The sequence below is a fragment of the Hypanus sabinus genome, chromosome 25 (assembly GCF_030144855.1).
Source record: "Hypanus sabinus isolate sHypSab1 chromosome 25, sHypSab1.hap1, whole genome shotgun sequence".
Classification (NCBI taxonomy): domain Eukaryota; kingdom Metazoa; phylum Chordata; class Chondrichthyes; order Myliobatiformes; family Dasyatidae; genus Hypanus; species Hypanus sabinus.
Window position 1 is genome coordinate 10,071,861 of NC_082730.1, and position 26,751 is coordinate 10,098,611.

At 45.1% G+C, this 26,751-nt stretch overlaps 1 protein-coding gene across 9 annotated transcripts in view; it reads left to right on the forward strand.

Moving 5' to 3' along the window:
* The window catches only part of LOC132380994 (plasma membrane calcium-transporting ATPase 1-like), a 344,539-nt gene that overhangs the window by 249,438 nt on the left and 68,350 nt on the right, over positions 1–26,751 (forward strand). For all 9 annotated transcript variants that reach the window (XM_059950036.1, XM_059950039.1, XM_059950041.1 and 6 more), the window contains 5 exons: positions 1,694–1,855; positions 5,425–5,639; positions 7,448–7,690; positions 11,769–12,010; positions 15,868–16,096. In XM_059950036.1, the coding sequence (XP_059806019.1) occupies positions 1,694–1,855; positions 5,425–5,639; positions 7,448–7,690; positions 11,769–12,010; positions 15,868–16,096 (1,091 nt within the window). The remainder of the gene's footprint in view (positions 1–1,693; positions 1,856–5,424; positions 5,640–7,447; positions 7,691–11,768; positions 12,011–15,867; positions 16,097–26,751) is intronic.

Consider the following 26,751-nt stretch of genomic DNA (forward strand, 5'->3'; position numbering starts at 1 on the left):
GTACAGAATAGAAACGGTCCCTTTGGCCCATCTTGTCCATGCTGAACTGTTTAAACTGTCTACGCCCATCGGCCTGCACTGGGACCATAGCCTCCATACCCCTACCATCCATGTACCTTTCCAAACTTCTCTTAAACATTGAAATCAAACTTGCATACACCACGTGTGCTGGCAGCCTGTTCCTGATGTAGACCTAGGCACTCCTTGTGTAAACCCAAGCATTCCTTGAATAGACCCAAGCGTTCCTTGCATAGACTAGGAGCGACAGGGACATGACTGGTTATAGCTGCTGTCAGGAGCTGTTCTGATTAACCGTAAAGTACTCCTTCCCTGAACTGGTGTATTTTTTTGCATCCCTATGTTGAATGCCAGGTACTGAGGAGCTGAGAGAGGAAATCCTCTGATAGGTTGTCAGCTATATTGTTTTAGTTACTGTGATTCTTTCTTCTCTTCATAATGAAGTGATAGACATTGTACATTGTACCTTTTTATTTATTGTGTATTACATGCTCCATTTACAGACACAAGCTCTCCATGGTTTGTCTGTTTGCTGTGTTAAGAATGATATTGTAATTGTAACATCATTTGCATCTGTGGTAAACTTGATGGTGAATTTCACTATTTATGTCAGTGTGTTACTTTTTATGGTTTAACCAACAAAGTGATAGTTTGAAAGGTGAAGTTACCGATTTAGAAAATGCCCCACCCCCCACCCCCAGTACCCCCCCCCCCCCCAAACCTGGTAAGCGAATCTTCCTAGGAATGCTGATGCGCTGCAGTTCAGCTGCAACTCAGTGTGACTGATAAATAGTGCTGAGAGACAAAGTCAAATATAATGACACGATTTGATGTTCTGGTGATCACTTAAGAATGCCATACATTGTAACTCAAGGACATTGATGAAATTAGAATGCATTAAAGTGGGCATCTTTATATGAATGATTGCCCCCGATTATTTTCAACAGAATACACATTTGAAGATTTTTTTTTGTTTGATTCATGTCACCATATTAAATACAGACTGGAGAGCCGTACATTAGTGACCTTTGCTAGAGCAACTTAGATCAATACACTTTCTATACTGACAAATCACTTTACAATTGAGACTTTGTGAAGAATGACCAAATGCAACAAAACTTTAAAAAGTACAAAAAAATTCAAAGGTAAATTTATTATTAAAGTAGCTCCATACATGTCTTCATATACCCTGTATTAACATTTTCTTGTTGGCATTCACAATAAGTTCAAAGAAACACAATAGAATCAATGAAAAAACTACACACAAAAACAGCTAAACAATTTGCAAAAGACAACAAATTGTGCAAACACAAATAAGGAAAAAAGCCAAAGTATTAAAAATAAATAATAAACATTGAGAACATGAAAGTCCTTGAAAAAGTTACAGATTGTCTAAACTTCTCTGGAGGAATTACCATGGATTATCCATTACACTTTAAAAAAAGATTTAATTTTTGTATTATAGGGACTGCATCATTATCATTTCATAACTTGTCACTTTGCTGGAAGACCTTTAAAATCTTCTAACAATAAAAGCCAACGTCCCAATACATACATACACACACACACACTTGACTCCCCCACATTTACCTTTGCCCTGACATGTACATGGGCAGTAATAGCTGTGACTGTTTATGCAGTGTTTTGCAAATCTGTTTCAATGTGTTGAAACTAGCTAAAGCTCAGGATGGTGTTGCGTTGGAGATTCAGCCATTGAAGAGCGAAGAAGGTGGGGACCTGGAAGAGAAGGAGAAGAAGAAATCAAACATACCAAAGAAAGAGAAATCTGTCCTGCAGGGCAAGCTCACCAAATTAGCCGTGCAGATCGGAAAAGCAGGTAAAATGGAACTGACCCCAGCAACGAGAGCTGTTGTTTCTATTAAAATATATTGTATCTTATTTCTGTTTCCATCCAGATTTATTTTGTCCCTTTTTCACTTACCCTCTATCTTCATTAGTATTATCAAATGTCATCCTGATTGGTGGGAATTACAGTTTGCAAACTAGATACAGTCAAGTTCCACTGAGGTTGAAGACAATTCTTCTTTCTTGATCTGTAAACAATATAGCATTGAAAGAAATGTTCTTTTCCTTGTCAGGAACCTACTCCAATAATAGTTTTAAAAGGAACATCCATGGGATTCAGCTTGCTATGGTCCTCAAAATCCTTCCCCCTTTTAAAATTCCTTCCTCTCATGTTGAACCCGACTTCTTGTTTTCAATAGCCTTTTAAAATAATAGAATCATAGAAAACTACACCAGAGAAACAGGCCCTTTGGCCCATCTAGTCTGTGCCAAACTCTTATTCTGTCTAGTCCTATTCACCTCCACCTGAACCATAGCCCCCCCCCCCATACCCCTCCCACCCATGCACCTATCCAAATTTCTCTTAAATGCTGAAATCAAATCCACCACTTGCGCTGGCAGCTCATTCCACCCTCACCACTTTCTGAGTGAAGAAATGTTCCCCTTAAATATTTCACCTTTCACCCTTAACCCATGACCTCTAGTTCTAGTCTCAGTCAACCTCAGTGGAAAAAGCCTGCTTGCATTTACCCTCTCTATACCTATCTTAATTTTGCATACCTCCATCAAATCTCCCCTCATTCTATGCTTCAGGAAATGAAGTCCCAACCTATTTTTAGCCTTGGCAACATCTTTGTAATTTTTATCGTGGATTCAGATCAGATTTGCATTTTTTTATCACATGTACATGGAAACTTACAGCGAAGTGCATTGTTTGCATTAACAGCCAACAAACACAAGGTGCTGAGGGCCAGTGACAATGTAGCATGCCCACTGTGCTCGGCAGAGCCACACAAGCAGTAGCCACAACAGCAAAAGCCAGCAAACACGAGCCCCTCTCCCACCCTCCCATCCACTCACCTGCACACTTACAAGCACAGGCTCCAGCCCCAGGACAGGATGGGCCAGCAGTCCTTGGTTCACAGACTCGAAGACATCGGCCTTCCACCCTCCTGTCCCTGGCCCGGACTTTCAGACAGTGGGCCTCTGACCTACCCTATCACAGACATCGGGCCTCTGATCTACCCTATCACAGACATCGGGCCTCTGACCTACCCTATCACAGACATCGGGCCTCTGACCTACCCTATCACAGACATCGGGCCTCTGATCTACCCTATCACAGACATCGGGCCTCTGATCTACCCTATCACAGACATCGGGCCTCTGACCTACCCTATCACAGACATCGGGCCTCTGACCTACCCTATCACAGACATCGGGCCTCTGACCTACCCTATCACAGACATCGGGCCTCTGACCTACCCTATCACAGACATCGGGCCTCTGACCTACCCTATCACAGACATCGGGCCTCTGACCTACCCTATCACAGACATCGGGCCTCTGATCTACCCTATCACAGACATCGGGCCTCTGATCTACCCTATCACAGACATCGGGCCTCTGATCTACCCTATCACAGACATCGGGCCTCTGACCTACCCTATCACAGACATCGGGCCTCTGACCTACCCTATCACAGACATCGGGCCTCTGATCTACCCTATCACAGACATCGGGCCTCTGATCTACCCTATCACAGACATCGGGCCTCTGATCTACCCTATCACAGACATCGGGCCTCTGATCTACCCTATCACAGACATCGGGCCTCTGACCTACCCTATCACAGACATCGGGCCCCTGACCTACCCTATCACAGACATCGGGCCTCTGACCTACCCTATCACAGACATCGGGCCTCTGACCTACCCTATCACAGACATCGGGCCTCTGACCTACCCTATCACAAGACATCGGGCCTCTGACCTACCCTATCACAGACATCGGGCCTCTGACCTACCCTATCACAGACATCGGGCCTCTGACCTACCCTATCACAGACATCGGGCCTCTGACCTACCCTATCACAGACATCGGGCCTCTGACCTACCCTATCACAGACATCGGGCCTCTGACCTACCCTATCACAGACATCGGGCCTCTGACCTACCCTATCACAGACATCGGGCCTCTGACCTACCCTATCACAGACATCGGGCCTCTGACCTACCCTATCACAGACATCGGGCCTCTGACCTACCCTATCACAGACATCGGGCCTCTGACCTACCCTATCACAGACATCGGGCCTCTGACCTACCCTATCACAGACATCGGGCCTCTGACCTACCCTATCACAGACATCGGGCCTCTGACCTACCCTATCACAGACATCGGGCCTCTGACCTACCCTATCACAGACATCGGGCCTCTGACCTACCCTATCACAGACATCGGGCCTCTGACCTACCCTATCACAGACATCGGGCCTCTGATCTACCCTATCACAGACATCGGGCCTCTGACCTACCCTATCACAGACATCGGGCCTCTGACCTACCCTATCACAGACATCGGGCCTCTGATCTACCCTATCACAGACATCGGGCCTCTGACCTACCCTATCACAGACATCGGGCCTCTGACCTACCCTATCACAGACATCGGGCCTCTGACCTACCCTATCACAGACATCGGGCCTCTGACCTACCCTATCACAGACATCGGGCCTCTGATCTACCCTATCACAGACATCGGGCCTCTGATCTACCCTATCACAGACATCGGGCCTCTGATCTACCCTATCACAGACATCAGGCTTCTGATCTACCCTATCACAGACATCGGGCCTCTGATCTACCCTATCACAGACATCAGGCTTCTGATCTACCGAATGTTGAAAGGGTTGGACAGAGTAGATGTGGAAAGGCTGTTTACCTTGGTGGGTGAATCCAGGGCAAGAGGTCAGAGTCTTAGAATTAGAGGGTACCCATTTAAAACAGAGATGAGGAGAAATTTTTTTAGCCAGAGGGCCATGGATTTATGGAATTTGTTGCCACATACAGCTGTGGAGGCCCAATCATTGAGGGATTTTAAGGAGGAGATTGTATCTAATTAGTGTATCAAGGGATATGGGAAAAAAGTTGGAAATTGGAACTAGACGGGAGAATAGTTTAGCTCATGGTGCAGTGGCAGAGCAGACTCGATGGGCCAAATGGCCTACTTCTGCTCCTTTGCCTTGTGATCTATCACAAATGGCGGGCCTCTGATCTACCCTATCGCAGACAATTGGGTTCTTCTCAATGACCTTTGATCCAGGGAAAAGAAACCCAGCCTCTTCCCTATAACTTAAGTCCTCTGATCCAGGAAATATCCTGGTGAATCTCCTCTGCACTCTCTTTGAAAACAACCACATCCTTCCCACAGTGTGGACTTACGGTATCTGAACAATGGAATTTCTATACAGTGTGGCAAAGCAATAATAATTCCTGTCTGACTTGTCCGTTTAGCTTTGTTCTGGCGATTGCATTGGACATTTGTTGTATAACCACAATCTTCTTGCAGAAGCTCAGTTGAGAATGTCTCTTCTTCCAGGTCTGCTCATGTCGGCAATCACAGTCATCATCCTCGTCTTGTATTTTGTCATTGACACTTTTGGGGTTCAAGGCAAACCATGGCTGGCAGAATGTACCCCAATCTACATCCAATACTTTATGAAGTTTTTCATCATTGGAGTCACTGTGTTGGTGGTGGCCGTACCGGAGGGTCTCCCCCTGGCCGTCACCATCTCTTTGGCCTACTCTGTAAAGGTGAGATCTGTTGCATTGACGAATCCAAGAAAAGACGATGTCCAGACTCTGTTTAAGAGAAATGGGAGGCAAACTGCATGAAATATGCAGTAGTAGGTAGTAACTTTGACACTTTTTAAATCGGATAAACTTGTCCGAAAATGCGAGCCTTGCACAGAAAATTTCTGCTGTTGCTTTTGTTTGAGTTTGCACTCAGTGTCCACTTTATTCGGTACGAGAATGGAACCCAGTGTCTTCTTTTGCTGTTGTAGCCCATCCACTTCAATTTCGATGTTTTGTGCATGCAGAGATGCTCTTTTGCATGCCACTGTTTAACGTGTGATTATTTTGAGTTACTGTTGGCTTCCTGTCAGCTTGAACGCATCTTGCCATTCTCCTCTGACCTCTCTCACTAATAAGGCATTTTCATCCAAATATCACTGGATTTTTTTTTGTTTTTCACCCCATTCTCCTCAAACTCTTAGAGAAGATCCCGGGAGATCAGCAGTTTCTGAGATATTCAAACCACCCCGTCAGGCACCAACAATCATTCCACAGTAGAAAGTCACATCGATCACATTTCTCCCCCATTCCAATGTTTGGTCTGAACAACATCTGACGCTCTTGACCATGTCTGCATGCTTTTATGCCTAGAGTTGTCTCCACATGATCAGCTGATTAGATATTTGCATTAACGAGCTGGTGCACCAGTATATCTAATAAAGTGGAATGTGATCGCAAAAAGTGAGAGTCTTGGTTCAGATACGTGAAATATCCCTGTGCCCTGGCTATTAAACATTCGCTTGTTAAAGGGAGATTTATGACAATGTTGTGCTGCTCAGTATAAAGAGCAAGACAACACAAAATGCTGGACGAAACCAGCATGTCAAGCAGCATCTGTGGAGTGGAATTATCAGTCGAAGTTTCAGGCCGACACCCTTCATCGGGACTAAGGGACCTGATGAAGTGTCTCAGCCTGAAACATCGACTGTTCCCCACCTCCAATAGATGCTGCCTAACCTGCTCAGTTCCTGCACCATTTTGTTGTGTTACCCGAAATTTCCAGCATCCACAGAATCTCTGTGTTTATACTTGGTATAAAAGTGGTTTTGGCTTTTACCAGGCTTACTTATTTTTAACTCTTGCTCACTTTTAACTCTTACCTTTTCATGTCTTGACTCTTACCGTGAAAGATTCTTGGTGGTCCCTGCCATGGTGGGGAGTCGGGGGGGGGGGGGGGGGTAAGTGGGAAACATCTTTTTAAAGGCCTGTACTGTGCTACTCAGGTGGTAGGTAGAGATGCATCTCTACCAAAGGAGGTGTAAGGTGCTCCTTCCCTCCGCTAGCCTGCAAGTCACCCTTGGACAAGGTGCAGCACCTGCTTAGCCCCCGATCAGAGTCACATAAAGACAGGGGAGCAGGTTGTGGATGGTCGTTTGAGCAGCTGGTGCATATCACAATTCCTGGTTATGCGACCACTGACACCAGGCAGACAATCTCTGAAGAGTATTGATAACGGCTGGGGTCACCAATCTTGTAAAGACACTGCCCAGAAGAAGGCAATGGCAAACCACTTCTGTTGAAATTTTTGCCAAGGAAAATCACGGACAAAATACCATGATCACCCACGTCATATGACAGGGCACATAATGATGATGGTGACTGCTTTCTATGTTCTATTTATTTATTGTAACTGATCAGTAATTTTTTTTGTGCCTTGCTCTGTCCTGCTACAGCAAAACGGCAGATTTCAGGAGGTGCATTGTGATAATAAACCCGATTTTAATTCTGAATAAATCCACTGATTGTGTGATCCCATTTTTTGACAGAAAATGATGAAAGACAATAATTTGGTCAGACACTTGGATGCCTGTGAAACAATGGGCAACGCCACCGCGATCTGTTCAGATAAGACTGGCACCCTCACCATGAACCGAATGACGGTGGTACAGTCATACATTGGGGAAACTCACTACCGGCAAATCCCTGCCCCGGACGCAATCCTACCGAAGGTTTTAGAGCGGATTGTCAATGGGATTGCTATTAACTCCGCTTACACCACCAAAATACTGGTAAGCTGGTCACTGGGATCATCCTTTATCAGTGGAAGGACTCCTGACATTTTTCAGGAATAGTCAAGTGGTTTGCTTGTTTGAACGGGGTTTGACATTCAGCGTTTCTAAGCTTGCATCCTTGTTTCTTCCCTCCGCCATCAGATTTCTGAATGGACGATGACCCCATGAACACTACGTCACTATTTTTAAAATCTCTTTTACATATATACGTACACAACTGTGCAGAAGTCTTAGGCACCTGTATAGTGGTAGGGTGTCGAAGGCTTTTGCATGGTACTGCAGTAATTTTTTGCAGTGCACTGAACTGCGACCGCAAAAAGAAAACGTATTTCGCAACATCTCTGAATGATGATAAACCTGATTCTGATATGGGTGTCTGTGGAGAGCTGAGAGTGGGAAGGGGGCTGGGAGAGAGGAAACATGGTTGGGAGAAGGGAGGGAGCAAGAAGCGCCAGAGAGACATTCTGTAATGAACCATAAACCAATTGTTTGGAATCAAATGACCTCGCCTGGTGTCTCAGGGCTGCATCCACCCTGGCACTCCTTCACTGCTATCTGTCCCACACACCTCCCATACTGCTCCACCCTCACCATTCCCAAGATTACTTGCTTCCACTGGATTTACAAATTCGACATCTGCTCCACATTGACAAATTACAGTCCTGTGCAAAAGTCTTAGGCACCCTAGCTACATTGCCTATAAAAAGTATTCATGCCTGTTGGAGGTTTTCATGTTTCATTGTTTTATAACATTGAGTAGCAGTAGGTATAATTTGGCTTTATCGACACTGTTTAACAGAAAAGAACTGTTTTGTGTTAAAGTGAAAACAGATCTCTACAAAGTGATATAACTGAATTACAAATATAAAACACAAATTGATTGATTGCATAAGTATTAACCCCCTTTAATATGACATGCCAAATCTTTACTGGTGCATCCAATTGGTTTTAGAAGCCATATAATTAGTTAAATGGAGATCTGTTTTTGGAGACCTGTGTGCAGTCAAGATGTTTCATTGATTGTAGTAAGAATACACCTGTATCTGGAAGGTCCAGCTGCTGGTGAGTCAGTATCCTGGTGAAAACTACACCATGAAGACAAAAGAACAATCCAAGCAACACCACGAAAAAGGTTACTGAAAAGCACAAGTCAGGAGATGGATACAAGAAACCTTCCAAGTCACTGAATATCCCTTGGAGTACAGTTAAGTCAATCATCAAGAAATGGAAAAAAAAATCCATTTGTAAACAGCTGTAAATCTGTCTAGAGCAGACTGTCCTCAAAAACTGAGTGACTGTGCAAGAAGAGGACAAGTTACAGAGCCCACCAAGAGACCTATGACAACTCTGGAGGAGTTACAAGCTTCAGTGTCTGAGATGGAAGAGACTGCACGTACAGCTGTTGCCCGGGAGCTTCACCAGTCGCAGCTTTATGGGAGAGTGGCAAAGAGAAAGCCACTGTTGATAAAAAGCTCTTGTGAAATCTTGGCTAGAGTTTGCCAGAAGGTATGTGGGAGACTGATATCAGCTGGAAGAAGGTTCTGCAGTCCAATGGAACCGAAAATGAGCTTTTTGGTCATCAGACTAAATGCTATGTTGGCATAAGCCAAACACAGCACATCATCAAAACACACCATCCCTACCATGAAGCGTGGTGGTGGCTGCATCATGCTGTGGGGATGCTTCACTGTAGTAGGCCCTGGAAGGATTGTGAAGGTAGAGGGTAAAATGAATGCAGCAAAATACAGGGAAATCCTGGAGGAAAACCTAATGCAGTCTGTAAGAAACTGCAGTTCGGGAGAAGACTTGTTTTTCAGCAAGATAATGACCCCAAGCATAAAGCCAAATCTTCACGGGAATGGCTTAAAAACAACAAATTTAATGTCCTGGAGTAGCCAAGTCAGAGTCCAGAACTCAATCTAATTGAGAATTTGTGGCTGGATTTGAAAAGGGCTATTCACTCACAATTCCCATGCAATCTGACGGAGCTCGAGCAGTTTTGTAAGGAGAAATGGGGGAAAATTGCAGTGTCAGAAGTGCAAGGCTGATAGAGGCCTATCCAAACAGACTCAAAGCTGTAATTGTTGCCAAAGGTGCATCTACTAAATACTGACTTGAAGGAGGTGAGTAATTATGCAGTCAATTATTTTGTGCTTTATATTTGTAATTAATTTATATCACTTTTAGAGATCTGTTTTCACTTTGACACAAAGTAGTATTTTTCCGTTGATCAGTGTCAAAAAAAAAAGCAAAATTAAATCCACTGATTAAATGTTGTGAAACAATAAAACATGAAAACTTCTAAGGGGGGGGGGTGAATATTTTTAAAGGTACTGTATATATGTGAGTAAGACTTTTGCACAGATATATATATATTGCCCTCCATATTGCTCTGACTCATTTAGAGGAACCGAACACTTATGTGAGGGTGTTATTTGTGGACTTCAGTTCTGCATTTAACACAGTCATCCCCCATAAACTGGTCAGCAAACTGAACACTCTTGGCCTTGGCTCCTCCCTGTGCTCATGGGTCATGGACTTCCTCACAGACCGACCACAGCAAGTCAGAGTTGGTAAGCACAACTCCACCACCCTCATCTTAAAAACAGGCAGCCCTATGCTCTACACACTCTTCACACATGACTGCACCCCACCTCCAACTCCATAATTAAACTTGTGGACGATACCACAGTGATTGGCCTGATCTCGGACGAGGATGAAACAGCCTACAGGCTCAAAGTGGATCATCTGACAGAGTGGTGTAAGGACAATGACCTGGTCCTTAACACTTCTAAAACAAATGATCATTGACTTCAGGAGATCAAAGGACAGAGTACACACCCCTCTCCATAAACATGGAGGGGTAGTGGAAAACCTAAAGTTCCTTGGAGTTATGTTGTCAAAATAGCTGACATGGACCACCAACACCTCGCTGACGTGGACCGCCAACACCTCGCTGACGTGGACCGCCAACACCTCGCTGACGTGGACCGCCAACGCCTCGCTGACGTGGGCCACCAACACCTCGCTGCTTGTAGAAAAGGCAAAACAAAGACTCCTCTTCCTCAGAAAGCTGAAACGGGCCAAACTCCCACAAAAGCTGTTGCTTAACTTCTACAGAAGCACAACTGAAACCATCCTGACCAACAGCACCACAGTGTGGTGTGCCAGCTGCACAGCCGCTGAGCGACAAGACCTGCATCACGTGGTGAAGGTGGCCCAGGGAATTGTCAGGATGGAGCTCCCAGGACCGGACACCATCTATTCCAGCAGACTCAGGAGGAAAGCAATCAGCATAACCAGAGACTCCACACACCCCGGCCACTCCCTGTCTGACCCGCTGCCGTCCAGCGAAAGGTTCAGGACACTAAAAGCCAGAATAAATAGACTGAGGAACAGCTTCTACCCCAGAGCTGTGGTCTCCATCACACCACTCCCACAGAACAATGACTGAAACTGTGAGCACACACAAGGACTCAAATACTTGCACTAACGGCACTTTGTGCATCACTGACATTCTGGTGCTGCTGCAACTTATTTTCTGCTACTTATCTATTTAATACTATTTTTCTATTACTGTCTTGTTTTTATCTACTGCTTTATTTAATTGCCTGAGAGGAAGCCAAAGAGAGTTTCATTGTAACTGTGTATAATGACAATAAAGATCATTCAATTCAACACACACACACACACACACACACACCCTCCCCCCCCCACCCCTACACCTGTGTGTATGTTAATATCTTCAAGGTTCGACATATTGTCTGTCTGACTAATAAACTGTATTAACAAGTTCTGTGAACAAAAGCAGTGCCCTTCAGTGTAATTTCTAACTTTTTCACTACTCTGTAAATACTGCAAAATGGGTCCTGACGTCATCCGTCTTGAAATGATAACTTTGTTTGAAGTGGAAGGTAATCAATTATTGTTCTTCCAGTGAATATCCATGGATAAATACAGAATTTGTGTGGCCTTCAGTCGAAGTATTAATGTGGGGAATAACAGCCACTAGTTCAAATGTTGGTGGAGTTTATTTTTATTGATATTTTCTCTCCCGTTTTGCTGGTCTCCACAGTCCCCCGAGAAGGAAGGAGGTCTCCCTCGCCATGTGGGGAACAAGACTGAATGTGCTTTGCTTGGCTTTGTGCTGGACCTGAAACAGGATTATCAAGCCGTACGCAATGAAATTCCAGAAGAAAAGCTCTATAAGGTGTACACCTTCAACTCTGCACGCAAGTCGATGAGCACGGTGCTCAAGAACGCGGATGGAAGTTTCCGCATGTACAGCAAGGGTGCATCCGAGATCATCCTACGCAAGTGAGCACGGTTTTCCTTTTGGGTGGCCGGGTAGATTTTGTTAATGACAATAATGAGTAAAATCTCGCCAGTGAGATGTTCCTTCAGACTCTGCGTGGTCAGTACTCTGGTCCCAAGAACCCAAAGAGGAAAGTCCCGTTTCGATTGTCACAAAGTCAAAGTTATGAGGGGCACGCTGTAAACAGAGCTATTAGTTGTTTTATTGATTTGATTGTGATACAGTGCCCTTTGAGCCATGCTGTTCCACCCCCCCCCCCCCCAATTTAATCTGAGCCTAATCACAGGACAATTAGCAATCAGCAATTGACCCACCAACTGGTAGGTCTTTGGACTGTGGGAGGAAACTGGAGCACCTGAAGGAAACCCATAGACCCTTAAGCCCACAACCATCTCTGGCAAGAAATTTTACAGTTTCACCACCCTCTGGCTAAAGAAATTCCTCCTCATCTCTGTTCTAAATAGATGTCCATCTTTTCCGAGTCCGTGCCCTCTGGTCCTAGACTCCCCCCCCCACCACCACCACCACTATTGGAAGCATCTTTTCCATGTACACTAACTGGCCCTTTTCATTTGGGTTCAGTGAGATCCCCCTCACTCCATTCTTCTAAAGGCAATCAATTTCCCTTTTATTTAAACTCACATGATACAATCACGAAATGCAGTTCACCCACAGTATTGAAAGTAATTCAACTTCCGCAAATCTACAAAACATAGTGTGCATGAGGTTCAGATGTTTCCCAACCTGCCAACCATTTGCTGCACTTTATAACAGGCCGTACCTAATTTTCTGCCCTCCTTTGGTAAAGATAAAAACCTTGAAGACTTAGAGAACATAAAACAGTACTGCAGCATGCTACAGGCCCTTCGGCCCATGATGCTAGTCTGGCCCTCCTCATACATTAACCCTTTTACTCCTGCAAATGTTCTTGTGAGTCTCCTCTGGACCCTCTCCAGGACCACATTCTTCTTCAGATACAAGGCCCAAAACCATCCAGTCTTCTGACCAACGCCTTATAAAACCAGGGAGGTACATTCTTGCTTCTTTATATCTTAATCACCTGACATTTGAACAAAACCCTAGCCACGAGTAATGATGCCTAGAGGGCTATTTTTATTTAATTTTTTTTTATTTAGAGATACAGTGCAGAATAGGTCCTTGCTGTGCCACCCAGCAACTCATCGATTTAACCCTAGGCTAACCACAGAATAATTTACTATGATCAATTAACTGGTCCATCTTGGGACTGTGGGAGCACCCAGAGGAAACCCACATGGTCACAGGGAGAACAGACAAACTCCTTATGGGCAGTGTCGGAATTGAACTCCGAACTCTGGTGCCCTGACCTATAATAGCTCCACACTATTCTACTGTGGCTCCCTATTGAATGGTTGTAGAACACCATTCTGGTTCACAAAGGCTTTTCAGGGTAGGAGAAGTGCCTGCCTTATCAAGTCTGGTCACTGTAACTCCAGACAATGTGATTGAATCTTTAATTCCACTGAGGCAACCTAACAAACCACTCAGAGCTGTACAACACAGAAATGAGCTCCAGACACACCAGAGATTCTGTAGATGCAGGAAATCCAGAGCAACACATACAAAACACTGAAGGAACTCGGCAGGTCAGGCAGCATCTATGAAGCGGAATAAACAGTCAACGTTTCAGGCTGAGACCCTTCATCAGGACTGGAAAGGAAAGCGGGAAGAAGCCCGAATAAGAAAAGGAGGGGGAGGGGAAGGAGTACAAGCTGGCAGGTGAGGGGGAAGTTGTGTGGGTTGGGGAAGGAGAATGAAGTAAGAAGCTGAGAGGTGATAGGTTTAAAAAAAAAGTAAAGGATTGGAGAAGGAGGAATCTGATAGGATGGACTTTGGACCATGGAGAAAAGGAAGGAGATGATGGGCAGGTCAAGAGGACAGGGAGGGGAAGAGAGAAGGAGAAACAAGCCTTTCAGCCCCTCTTGTCTCCACCAACCCTGTCTCCAATCTGAACTAATCCCATCTGTCCCCATTACATTGGTATCTTTCAGTATCTTACCTGTTCCATTCCCTCATAGACACTATGGGAACGTGAAAATGGTGAGAAATGATTTTCTTCTGGATTTTGAACTTTGATGTTGGATTTTACTATGAGTGGCCTGAATCTTTTCTCAATGCAGAAATGATTTGTAGTGCTCAGTTTTGACATCCAATGTTTGGATATATTTCCGTGAAAGGAGATTTTTCCAACTTTTCTCCCAGTGGAGGATTAGTTTCTTCCGGAGATAATGACTTCAGAATTCTTGCATTGACTCATTTTTTGGCTTCATTTGTATGATAAATAAATAAGTTTAATAAAACAACAAAGAAATGTCACAAACATGAGAAGATCTGCAGATGCTGGAAATCCAAAGCAGCACACACAGAACACTGGAGGACTGCAGCAGGTCAGGCAGCGTCTGTGGAAACGAGTACAGTCAACATTTTGGGCCGAAACCCTTCTTCAGGAATGGGAAGGAAGGTGACAAGTCAGAGTAACAAGGAGCGGGAAGGGGAGGAAAAAGTACCAGGCAGCAGGTGGTACTGGGAGAGGAGGAGGGGTGAAGTAAAGAGCTGGGAAGTTGAGTGGTGACAGAGATAAAGGGCTGGAGAAGGGGGGGGGGATATGATAGAAGACAGAAGACCATGGAAGAAAGGGAAGGGGGAGGAGCACCAGGGGGAGGTGATAGGCAGGTAAGGAGATGAGATGAGAGAGGGAAATGGGGATGGGGAATGGTGAAGAGGGGGGCAATTACAAGAAGTATGAAAATCAATGTTCATGCCATCAGGTTGGAGGCTAACCAAATGGAATATAAGGTGTTTTGCTCCTCCAGTCTGAGTGTGGCCTCATTGTGGCAATAGAGGAGGCCATGGACTGGCCTGTCGGAATGGGAGTGGGAAGTAGAATTGAAATAGGTGGCCACTGGGAAATGTATCAGGGAAATGAGGGCTGGCAGAAAATGCTATACTTTCTAATGACAGCCAGACTCCAAAAAAATACTGAATTGTGGTCGTGGGGCTGGGTAGATAGGCAAAGCTGATGGACAGCCAGTATCTTACTTCCCCTCAGGTCAAAATGTCTTAAAGTAGAGCACATGCATTTCAGCTGAAAATGGGTCAGTTCAACAGGGATGTGGGGCGGGATGTTTGTACTAAGACTGGGGGTACCTGGAATGGCTTCCAATGAGACAGATACAACAGAAGACAGAGGTTTAAAGGGAGAGGGGGAAGATATAAAGGGGGTCAAAGGGGCAACTTCTTCCACCCAAAGGATGGTGGGTATATGGAACAAGCTGCCCAGGGATGCTGGTCAAAGTGGTTTAGTAGACATTTGGGCAGGTTCGTGGATTGGGCAGGTTTAGAGGGATATGACAAAATAGCGGAGCAGAAGTAGCTCAGCCATGATGAAATGGCGGAGCAAAGTCGATGGGCCAAATGGCCTAATTCTGTTCCTGTATCTCATGGTCTAAATATCAGGAAATGGAACCAGCTCAGGAAAGCAGCATTGTCATCATGAGTAAGATGGGCCTATTCCCATACTGAGAAGTTGTTTGAATTGTAGAAACCAAAACCAGGTTTCCTGATGTAAGCTGTTCCGTATGCAAACTCTCCACATTCATACCTAATGTCGACTGCTTTTAATTTTAGTTTCAATAATGGAATGATTGTTAAATCCTTTTTATTCAGTTCCCCTTCCCGCCTCACGAGGCTGTGGATGCACCCTTTCACTAACTTGATGACCAGTATTGATGTGTGCAGCACTGGGCTTCCTGTGGATAACAGGAACTTGGGTTTTGTGACCTTGGCAGCACTTGTATTTCATGAAAACATTATTTTTCAGGTGCACTAAATTAATAAATAAGAGTGGGGATGTCGTGGCTTTCAAGGCAAGGGATCGAGATGAAATGGTGAAGAAGGTGATCGAGCCAATGGCTTGTGAAGGCCTACGGACAATCTGCTTGGCCTACAGAGACTTCGTTAAAGAGCCTGACTGGGACAATGAGAATGAGATTCTTTGTGACTTGACATGTATCATGGTCGTTGGAATAGAGGATCCTGTGCGGCCCGAGGTAAATTGCATTTGTTTCTTAATTTACTTTGAGATACAGGCCCTTCCGGCCCAACGAGCCTGCAGCACCCAATCTGTACGTCTTTAGAACATGAGAGGAAACTAGAAACCATCACAGTCGCGGGGAGAGTGTACAAACTCCTTACCGGCAGCAGTGGGAATTGAACCTGGACGCTGGCGCTTTAATAGTGGCGTGCTAACCACTGTGCCGCTCCCTCTAAAGTGAGACGTTTGCTCTTTATGTTCGGGAAGGTTTTGTTGTCCGCACTGAATGCTTGATGCAGAGATATACACCTGTCAAGTTCAGTTTCTGAAGGTCCGTTCCACTGGAGGGTGGAGTACCAAATTTCAGAGGCAGGTTTCAGCTGCATGTCACTGTTCAGTGTGTAAAGTCAAAGCCGAGTTTATTTCTATTACAGGTGTAATTAAAGATTTACTTGCAGCAGCTTCACAGGCACATAGATAAGAAACATTCCTGAGAAAGCAGACTAGATGGGCCAAAGGTCCTCTTTCAGTGCTGTACTTTTCTGTGACTCTGTAAGAACATAAATTATGTATAGCTCATACAAGAAACAAAGTTCAAAAGATGATCAGCTTCCATCATAGTCATATTAGAAGTATTGGTTTATTATTGTCATATTACCAGGATGGGGTGGAGATACCAAAGGAGGTGTACGGTGCTCCTTCTCTCCACTAGTCTGCAGGTCACCCTTGGGCAAGGTGTAGCACCTGCTTAGCCCCCGATCAGGGTCACGTGAAGCCATGGGGGCAGGTGGTGGATGGTCGTATGAGCAGCTGGTGCAGATCACAGGTCCTGATTATGTGACCATTGAGCCAGGCAGACAATCTCTGAAGAGTACTGATAATGGTTGGGGTCACCCATCTTGTGAAGACACCGCCCAGCAGAAGGCCATGGCAAACCACTACTGTGAATTTGCCCAGAGCTGTAAAGGTCCTGGATAAGAGCAAGATAGCCCACGTTATACAACACAGCACATAATAATGATGGTGGTACCAAGATACAGTGAAAACCTTTTGTTTGCATGCCATCCATACAGGTCATTCACTACACAGGTACATCCAGACAGTAAAAAGAAAACAGAATGCACAAAGAGATTCTACAGATGCCGGAAATCTTAAGCAACAATCAAAATGCTGAAGGAACTCAGCCAATCAGACATCATCTATGGAAGGGAATAAACAGTTGATAATTCGGGCCAAGACCCTTCATCTGGGCTGAAAAGAATGGAGGAGGAATCCAGGATAAGATGGTGGAGGGAGGGGAAGGAGCATAATCCAGCAGGGGATATGTGAGACCAGGTGAGGGGGAGCGGAGTTGAAGTAAGAAGCTGGGAGGCGATAGGTGGAAGAGGTAAAGGGTTGAAGAAGGATTTGACAGGAAAGGCGAGTGGGCTGTGGGAGAAAGGGAATGAGGAGGGGCACCTGAAGGAGGTGATGGGTAGGTGAGGAGAAGAGAAGGGCTGAGACGGGAACCAGAATTGGAAATGGAAAAGGGGAGGTGGGGGAGCAGGAAATAATTAGAAGTTAGAGAAATCGATGTTCATGCCATCATGTTGGAGGCTACTCAGACAGAATATGAGGTGTTGCTCCTGTACCCTGGGCAGTACAGAGCAAGACATAAAAAGTTACTGGAAGTTACAATTAAAAATAAATAAATAACATGAAAGAGGGATAATGAGGTAGTGTTCATGGATTCTTGGACCATTTAGAAATCTGATGGCAGAGGGGAAGCAGCTGTTCCTAAATCATTGCATGTGTGTATTCAGGCTCCTGTACCTCCTCCATGGATGGTAATTACGATAAGAGGGCATATCCTGGTTGGTGCAGGTCTGCATTGAGTTCCTGTCCTCGGGCTCCTGTACCTCCTCCCTGATGGTAGTAATGAGAAGGGGGCACGTTCTGCATGGCAGGGGTCCGTAATGATGGAAGCTGTGTTGAGTGTTTATCTTCAGGGTCCAGTTATTCTGTAACAATTAAAATAGTGCAACCTTGCTTCAGTTCTAAGTTGCTCATTTCAGTTTTGTCATGCATTATTTAAATCAGTTGCTTATCTCAGACTGAGCACATACAACAGTGCAACAGGGACGTTTAAGAGACTCTTAGATATGCTTATGGATGAATGAATGAGTGCTTTGTGAGAGGGAGCGTTAGATTGATCTTAGAGTAGATTAAAAGATAGGCACATCCTTGTGGGTCAGAATGCTGGCACGTGACGGAGAATGACCTTGCCAAGCTGTCATCATTCCACACCGTGATCGTCTGTATTTTCTGGCCAAGGGAGATCTCCAACAAAGCGCTACTCCTTCAGTGTCACCAAGAGGGCATGGCCACCATCATCATGAGGAAATATTGGACATTGATTGAGCGCATGATGAGAAGAGAGGCCAATTCCATTATCGAGGCAGCACTTAATTGGGCCCGAGGGGTGGAGGAAACACGGGAGACAAAAGGCGTCTTGGTGCCGTACTGTCGAGGCAGAGTGAGGATCCTGAACCATGATAGAGAAGCTGGCTAAGGACGAACAAAGATGGAGGATCTTCATTGCTGCTCTTAACACCAAAAGAGTAACAGACAGTAACTAACAACCTTGTGTGTCAGAGCTCCTGTACTGTGCTGCAGAGTTCTATGTTCTATATTGACTACAGACACACAAACATATAATGACATATTTGGCACATCAGAGGTCAAATTAATTTTTATGACTTGTGATTTGAAATCCTCTCATTACAGGCAAAGCAGCTAAAGTGGTGAGCACCCAAGCCCATCTCTTCCTCTCAGATGTTACCCTGTTCCAGTGCTTTTCGTCATAGTCAAACAGCTTTTCCTCTCTTCTGCATCCTTGGCTCCAACTGCTTTTATAATCTGAGGTCACTCGGCGTGAGCTGTGCAGGGAGATTGACAGCTTGGCCTGCAGTCAGGAGAGGAGGTGGCTATTCGCAACACTGGAAGAGTGAAGAAGCTCTGGCAGCAGTCATACCAGTTGAAGGGCGAGAGGTAGCAAAGTGTTTTTATCGATATAAGTCAAAACAGAATGCTACTTCTGGTTCTGATGAAGGTTCTTGGTCCTAAAGGCTGACTGCTTATTCCTTGGGAGGAAACCAGAGCACCCAGAGGAAACCTGCGCGGTCATGGGGAGAACTTACAAGTTTCTTATAGACTGTGGTGAAACATCCGTTCTCGTCTTGTATGTGAATGCTAGGATTGTTTCAGATGACCTTGTCTGGGCCACGCTTTCTTGTCCTTGATTGTTCAGCTGATGAAGATTGTGGGAAGAACAGCCCATTTGTAGATAGCTGGGATGGGTGGGGGGTGGAAGAGGGAAGGGATTTGAAATTTGGGGTAGATAGTAAATCACACAGTGTCAAAACAGGCCCTTTGGCCATTTCATCCATGTCAACATGCAGACTCGAGGGACTGAATGGTCTACTTCTGCACCTATTGTCTATTGATCTAGTCCCATTTCCCTGCATTTGACCCATCCATCCAATCCTTTCCATGTATCTGAAGGTGCCTCCATCAGTCGGAGTCACCCATGGACGCTGTGTCCTAGCCGTCTAAATACACAAGTCCGGGCAGTACGATATGGAGAGCAAGCTGTTCCCATGTAGCAAGCTACCTCTCTCCACACATCTGATGAACCCAAAGGAACGGCAGAGCCCATTACAGTTTGTCACCCACAGTATCACGGTCAGTGTTGAACTCAATGTAGGTCTGCCTCAGGTACTACACCCTGTAACCCAACCAGTCCCATAACCCTCTAATAATTCTCCAGTCTATTTCATTTTCGAAGAATAGCGTAGCAGTTAGTGCAACACGTTACAGCCTCACCTACAAACTCAGTTCAATTCCCGCTGCCTCCTGTATGTTCTTCCCGCGACCATGTGGGTTTCCTCCCACAGTCCAAAGACATCCAGGTTAGTGTAAGGTTTGGTAAGCTGTGTTTGCACCAGAAGTGTGGCATTACTTGCATGCTGCCCCACCACAATCCTCATGATTTGATTTGAAGCAAATGTCGCATTTCGCTGTCTATTTTGATGTACATGTGACTAATGAAGCTATTTTTAAAAAAATACTATTTATAAATGGAGTTTAGAACTACCTGCCATATCATTATTAACATATCTTGTGGTAAAAGAAATGCTCTTAGAGTTACATCAGCTACATTATCAAAATGCCTATGTGGTTGTGGAGAGGATGTTTCCAATTGTGTGTGATTCGAGGACCAGAGGGCACAGACTCAATAAAAGCAATTCCCTTTAGAACTAAGATGGGGAGGAATTTCTCTAGCCAGAGTGTGAGAAACTGTGGAATTCGTTGCCACAGATGACTGTGGAGGCCAAGTCACTGGGTTTATTTAAAGCAGAAGTTGACGGGTTCTTGATTAGTCAGTGTCAAAGGATACAGGGAGGAAGCAGGAGAATGGGGTTGAGAGGAAAATAGATCAGCCTTGATAGAATGGCTGAGCATATTTGATGGGCCAAATGGCCTAAGTCTTTTCCTATCACTTATGGTCTCGGTCTCATGAAAGTGTGGCAACAATTGCAGGCTGCCCCCAGCACAGCTTTGCACCGCCTTTGACTCAAGTGACATATTCCGCTGTACATTTTGATGCATGTGTGACAAATTAAACTAATCTTTAATCTACAGTATATCAGCTTCTAAACAGCGCGCAGGCAGTTAAGGATCAGAAGTTGCTGGCGCTGGCGCCCTCATCCTGTTTACAAATAAATAATAATAAAACTTGATCTCCCGCTGAGAGTCCAGGGTCACCGAGATGCCCTTCAAATTGCTAAGTATAAGTTGAAGCAGTCTTGAGCAGATTTTGAAACCTCAAATTAAAAAAAAGGCTGCCACTGATGGTAAGTTAAATAACAGCTTGCCAGCCCCTGCTACTGGGGCAAATCATAGGTTGCTCAGACGCCGTTAAATTTAGAAAGCACGGAGTTGGTAGAAGAGACACATGCTCCTTTTAATAGACTGCAAAGTATACGGTATCAACAGCCAATGACAGAAAGCAGTCTGTAACTTAAATGAGGCAACAGTTTGTCTATTCTGTGATCTTTGATTTGTCACTTTTATTTGTGCTGTAAATTAGATCTAGATCCCTAATTCCTCATGGCAACTCTTTGCATGCAGCTCCGAAGAATATCATCAACTATTCCCGTTTAGAACTCCTGCAGCTGAAATCCGGGCACAGCCACGGGTACTTCAGAAAGCAACATCCTTTTAAGACTTTTTTTAAAAATCTATCAATCCTCAAAATGGGTGGACTCAGCCTATCAACACTACCTCACTGTTCGAGCTTTCTGTTTGCACTGCTTAATTTAATTTAATTTTTATTTATGTTATTGTAATTGATAGTATTTTTTATGTATTGCTGTATACTACTTCTTGGGCCGTTAGCTCCCAGTGGAGCACAGGCCGCTGATGATCTCCCGTTTCCATCATCCACGGAGTCGCTGGTATGGCTGGAGTTCATCAATGTTTCTGAAATCCATCACATCCACTGTACAGGGGATTGGCCAGTATGTCTTCACCAGAGCCCTGCTGGCTGGCCTCTCCCGTTTCCACCCCTCAGTAGGGTTGCACTTTTAAGAGGCGTTTCTCTGTCCTGCTGCCGCAAAGCGACAAATTTCACTGCGTGCATCAGTGATATCAACCCTGATTCTGTTACTGATGACCGCAGCTCACTGAACAATATCCAGAGCTTTGTCAAAATTTCAGTTGCTGGAATTAAAAATAGACAGTGCTGGAAGAGCTCAAAGGGTCAGTCAGCATCTGTGGAGAGAGAAACAAAGTAATGTTTCAAGTCTTTAACTTTTGTGTAGTGGCCGAACACTCCCAGGGGTTCCCAGCCTGGATTCCACGGACCCCTTGCTTAATGGTATTGGTGCATGGCGTAAAAAGGTTGGGATCTCCTGCCCTATACACTCACAGCTGTGGCCAGGTTTTGCTCTAACTTTACCTACAAGTTCGCAGATGACACAACCATAGTGGGCCACATCTCAAATAACGATGATTCAGAGTACAGGAAGGAAATACAGAAGCTAGTGAATGGTGCCATGATGCTAACCTTTCCCTCAATGTCATCACAACAAAGGAGCTGCTTATTGATTTCAGGAAAGGGGGTGGTGTTTATGTTCCTTTCTTATGTCAATGGTGCTGAGGTCGAGAGGGTTACAAGTTTAATGTTCCTAGGAGTGAACATCCCCAGTAGCCTGTCCTGGTCCAATCAAGTAGATGTCATGGCCGAGAAAACTCGCCAGTGCCTGGACTTCCTCAGGAAAATAAACTGCATGTCCCCGTTAACCTTCACCAGTTTTTATTGCTACACAGTAGAAAGCATGGATGCATCACAGCTTGGTATGGCAACAGCTCTGCTCAAGATCGCTAGAAACTGCAGAGAACAGCTCGGCACAACACAGGAACCAGCCTCCCCTCGATGGACTCGGTATCTACATGTCTCGCTGCCTCGGTAAAGCAGACTACATAATCAAATACCTCACCCGCCTAGGGCGTCCTGTCTCCGCCATTTCCCTCTTCCTTTAGGCAGAAGATACAAAAGCCTGAAAGCCCATACCACCAGACTCGAGGACAGCTTCTAACCCACTGTCAGGACTATTGAACGGGGATCTCTAGTGCAGTAAGATGGACTCTTAACCTCACAATCTAAATCATCATAATGACCCTTGCACCTTATTGTCTGCCTGTACTGCACTTTCTCGGTAACCAACACATTATTTTGCATTTTGTTGTTGTTTTCCCTTGTACTACATGTACTGATATGATTTGTATGGATGTCATGCAAAATAAATATTTTCACTGTACCTCGGTACATATGACACTAATAAACCAATCTACCAATTATGCTGCCTGACCTGTGTGTCCCAGCACTTTCTGCTTTAATTTTGTTTGACTGGTTTGTCATTACATCATCCAAGATAAAAGTAGCTTTGAAAATATCCTTCAGTACAATGCAGCAATTATAATTCAAAATGGAGAAATGCGAAGTGTTTTACTTTGGAAGGATGAATTCGAGGGCAGAATGCAGGGTTAACGACAGGATTCTTAGCAGTGTGGAGGAACAGAGGGAGGTTGGGGTCTGCATCTAAAGATTCCTCGAAGTTGCTGCACAAGTTGATAGGGTTGTTAAGAAGGCATATGATGTATTGGCCTTCACTAGTCAGAGAATTGAGTTCAAGGGCAGCGAGGTACTGTTGCAGCTCTGTGAAACTCTGGTTAGACCACACTCGGGAGTATTGTGTTCTGTTCTGCTCGTCCTTCTGGGAAGGATGTGGAAGCTTTAGAGCGGGTGCAGAGATTTACCAGGACGCTGCCTGGATTAGAGAGCATTATTTATGAGGAAAGGTTGAGTGAGCTCAGGCTTCTCTCTTTGGAGAGAAGGAAGATGAGAGCTGACTTGATAGAGGAGTATTAAGATGAGAGGCATAGATCTAATGGAGAGCCAGGCCTTTTCCAAAGTTCAAAGTAAATTTATTATCAAAGTACACACTATATGTCACCATAAACAACATTTTCTTGAGAACATTCACAGAATTAATGAAAAACCAGCCCCAGCAGGAGGGACAGACAATCAATGTGCAAAAGACAACACTACAAATCCAAAAAGAAAAGAAAAAAAATGATAATCATAATAAATAAATGAGCAGTAAATATTGAGAACGTGAGATGAGGAGTCCTTGAAAGTGAGTCCATTGGTTCTGGGAACAGTTCAGAGTTGGGGGTGAGTGAAGTTGAGTGATGTTATCCCTTCTGGTTCAAGAACCTGATGGTTGAGGGGTAATAACTGTTCCTGAACCTGGTGGTCTTGGTCCTGAGGCTCCTGTACCTCCTTCCTGATGGCAGCAGCGAGACAACAGCAAGGCCTGGATGATGGGTGTCCTTGATGATGGATGCTGCTTTCCTGCAACAGTGCTCCGTGTGGATGTGCTCAGTAGTTGGAAGGCCTTTACCTGTGATGGACTGGGCCGTATCCACTACATTTTGTAGGATTTTCTCTTCGGGGCATTGGTGTTTTCATGCCAGGCCATGATGCAACCAATCTCACTTCTACAGAGGTTTGTCAAAGTTTCAGACGACATGCTGAATCTTCACAAACTGAGTAGAGGCGCTGCCATGCTTCCTTCGTAATGGACCCGGGACAAATCCTCTGAAATGATAACACCAAGGAATTTAAATTTGCTGACCTTCTCTGCCTCTGATACCCCGGCTCAAGGACCTCTGGTTTCCTCCTCCTGTAATCAAGAATCATCTCCTCTGAGATGATAACACTGAGAAATTTGCCATTTCTGTGCGGAAATGGCTAATACAAGGGGGCATAATTTAAAGGTGGAAGAAGGTAAAAGACAGGTTTTTTTCTACACAGAGTAGTGGATACTGCCCGGGAGTGGTGGAGGCAAGTACATTAGGAACAATTAAAAAGCTCTTAGATAGGCACGTGGATGACAGGAAAATGGAAGGATATGTAGGAGGGAAAGTTTGGATTGATTTTTGAGTAGGTTACAAGGTTGTGGCAACATCATGGTCAAAGGGCCTGTATTGTGCTGTAGTGTTCTATGTTCTGCAATTGTTTGCTGATCTGTTCCTTGATCAATTAGCACAGTCTTACCCTGTGCAAATATTTCCATCACATCAGTATTTATAATGAGGCGTATTGAAAATCACTGAGTTCTCATTGTTAAGTGATGACTTCACCGTCAGTGACATGCTCCGCTGAAGATCACTCTCCTTGCCCTCTGTGCTGCTTCCTGCCTTTCTGGGCCAAGCTTGGATAACACTGCACGCCCATTCACTCTTGTGGTTAACCTCCTCAAGCCTGCCCCCCAGTTCCTTCTCCTTCGTTAACAAACCAGCTCCAGCTTCGATTGCCTGCTGGTCAACTGGAGGCGGGGGGGGGGGGGGGGGTGTTTGAGACTGAATGATGCATGGATGCTGTCCTTGTCCTCCAGAGTTGACTCCCTGCTTTACTCCTCACTGCCTCATAAAGCAGCTGACATAATCATGTAATCCAAAACCCACCCATTTTGCACGTCCCATCTGGATGCACCAGAGCTTGGTGTGGAAAATGTTCTGCACATGAAACTACACACAACTCTCTGCATCATGGACTATGTCTACACGTCTCGCTGCCTCAGTCGAGCAGCCAGCATAATCAAAGACCCCACCCACCCTGAAATTCTTTCTCCCCCGCACCCCCAATCAAATAGAAGATACAAGATCCTGAAAGCTCATACCCCCAGGCTCAATGGCAGCCTCTATCACACCGTTTAGAAGGCTATTGATCAGTCCATTAGTACAAAGGAAGCTGCAGAGTGTTATGGACACATCTCAGTGCATCACAAAAACCAGAGGCTCCCCTATGGACTCCGTCTAGCCGTCTCGCTGCCTCAGTAAAGCAGCCAGTATAATCAGAGACCCCACCTGCCATGGACATCCCCTCTTCTCCCCTCTCCCAACGGGCAGAGGGTGCAAAAACCTGAAATGCCACCATCTTCAAGGACAGCTTCTAACTCACTGTTGAATGGTCCCTTGATGGACTGTTAACCTCACAGTCTACCTCATTATCATCTTGCACCTTACTGTCTGTTTGCACTGCACTTTCTCTAACCGTAGCACTTTACTCTGCATTCTTTTACTATTTTGCCTTCCACCTCAGTGCACTGATTCAGGTTTCAGGATTGTTTAATGTCAAACACCTCTCCTCCGTCAGCCAAAAGCACAATTTCCCAGTGGCCAACCATTTTAGTTCCTATCCCCATTCCCATTCTGACTTGTCAGCCTTCTTGTGCCACGATGAGGCACACTTAGGGCGAAGGAGCAACATCTCGTATTCCATCTGAGTAGCCTCCAAACAGATCGCAAGAACATCGATTTCGCCTTCCAGTATTTTTCTTGCTCCCCCTCCCCTCTTCTTCTATTCCCCACTCTGTCCTCTTAACTCCTCTCACCTGCCTATCACCTCCCCCTGGTGCCCCTTCCTCTTTTTCTCCCATGGTCTACTTCTTCTCCTATAAGATTCCTTCCTCTCCAGCCCTTTATGTTTCCGACCCACCTGACTTCACCTATTGCCTTCAAGCTCTCCTCCTTACCCCTCTTTATTCTACACCTTCCCCTTCCATTCCAGTCCTGAAGAAGGGTCTTGGCCTGAAACATTGACTGTATGTTCATTGCCCGTGGATGCTGCCTGACCTGAGTTCCTCCAGCATTTTGTCTGTGTTGTTTGATGTCATTTTGAGTGCACAAGTGTAAAGAATGAAGTAATTGTTACGCTGACAGGAAATGGTAAAGTAGCAGTGACTAAGGGTGTGGTGGGGTGGGTTAGCGGGTGGAGGTGTTGATCAGCCCTACTGTTTGGGGAAGGTAACTGTTCTTGAGTCTGGTGGTCCTGCCTGATGGGAGAGGGACAAACAGTCCATGAGCAGGATGGGTGAGATCCTTCGTGGTATTGCTGGCTTTTACCAGCACCTTTCTGTACAATTGATGAGAGGAAATGATCTTTACAGAACTCATAAAAAACAGTGTTTTTCACTGTACCTCAGCATATGTGGCAATGATAAACCAACTTGCCTATTTTAACCCTTCCTTCTCCTACCCTTTTTCAAGAAGCTGCATCTC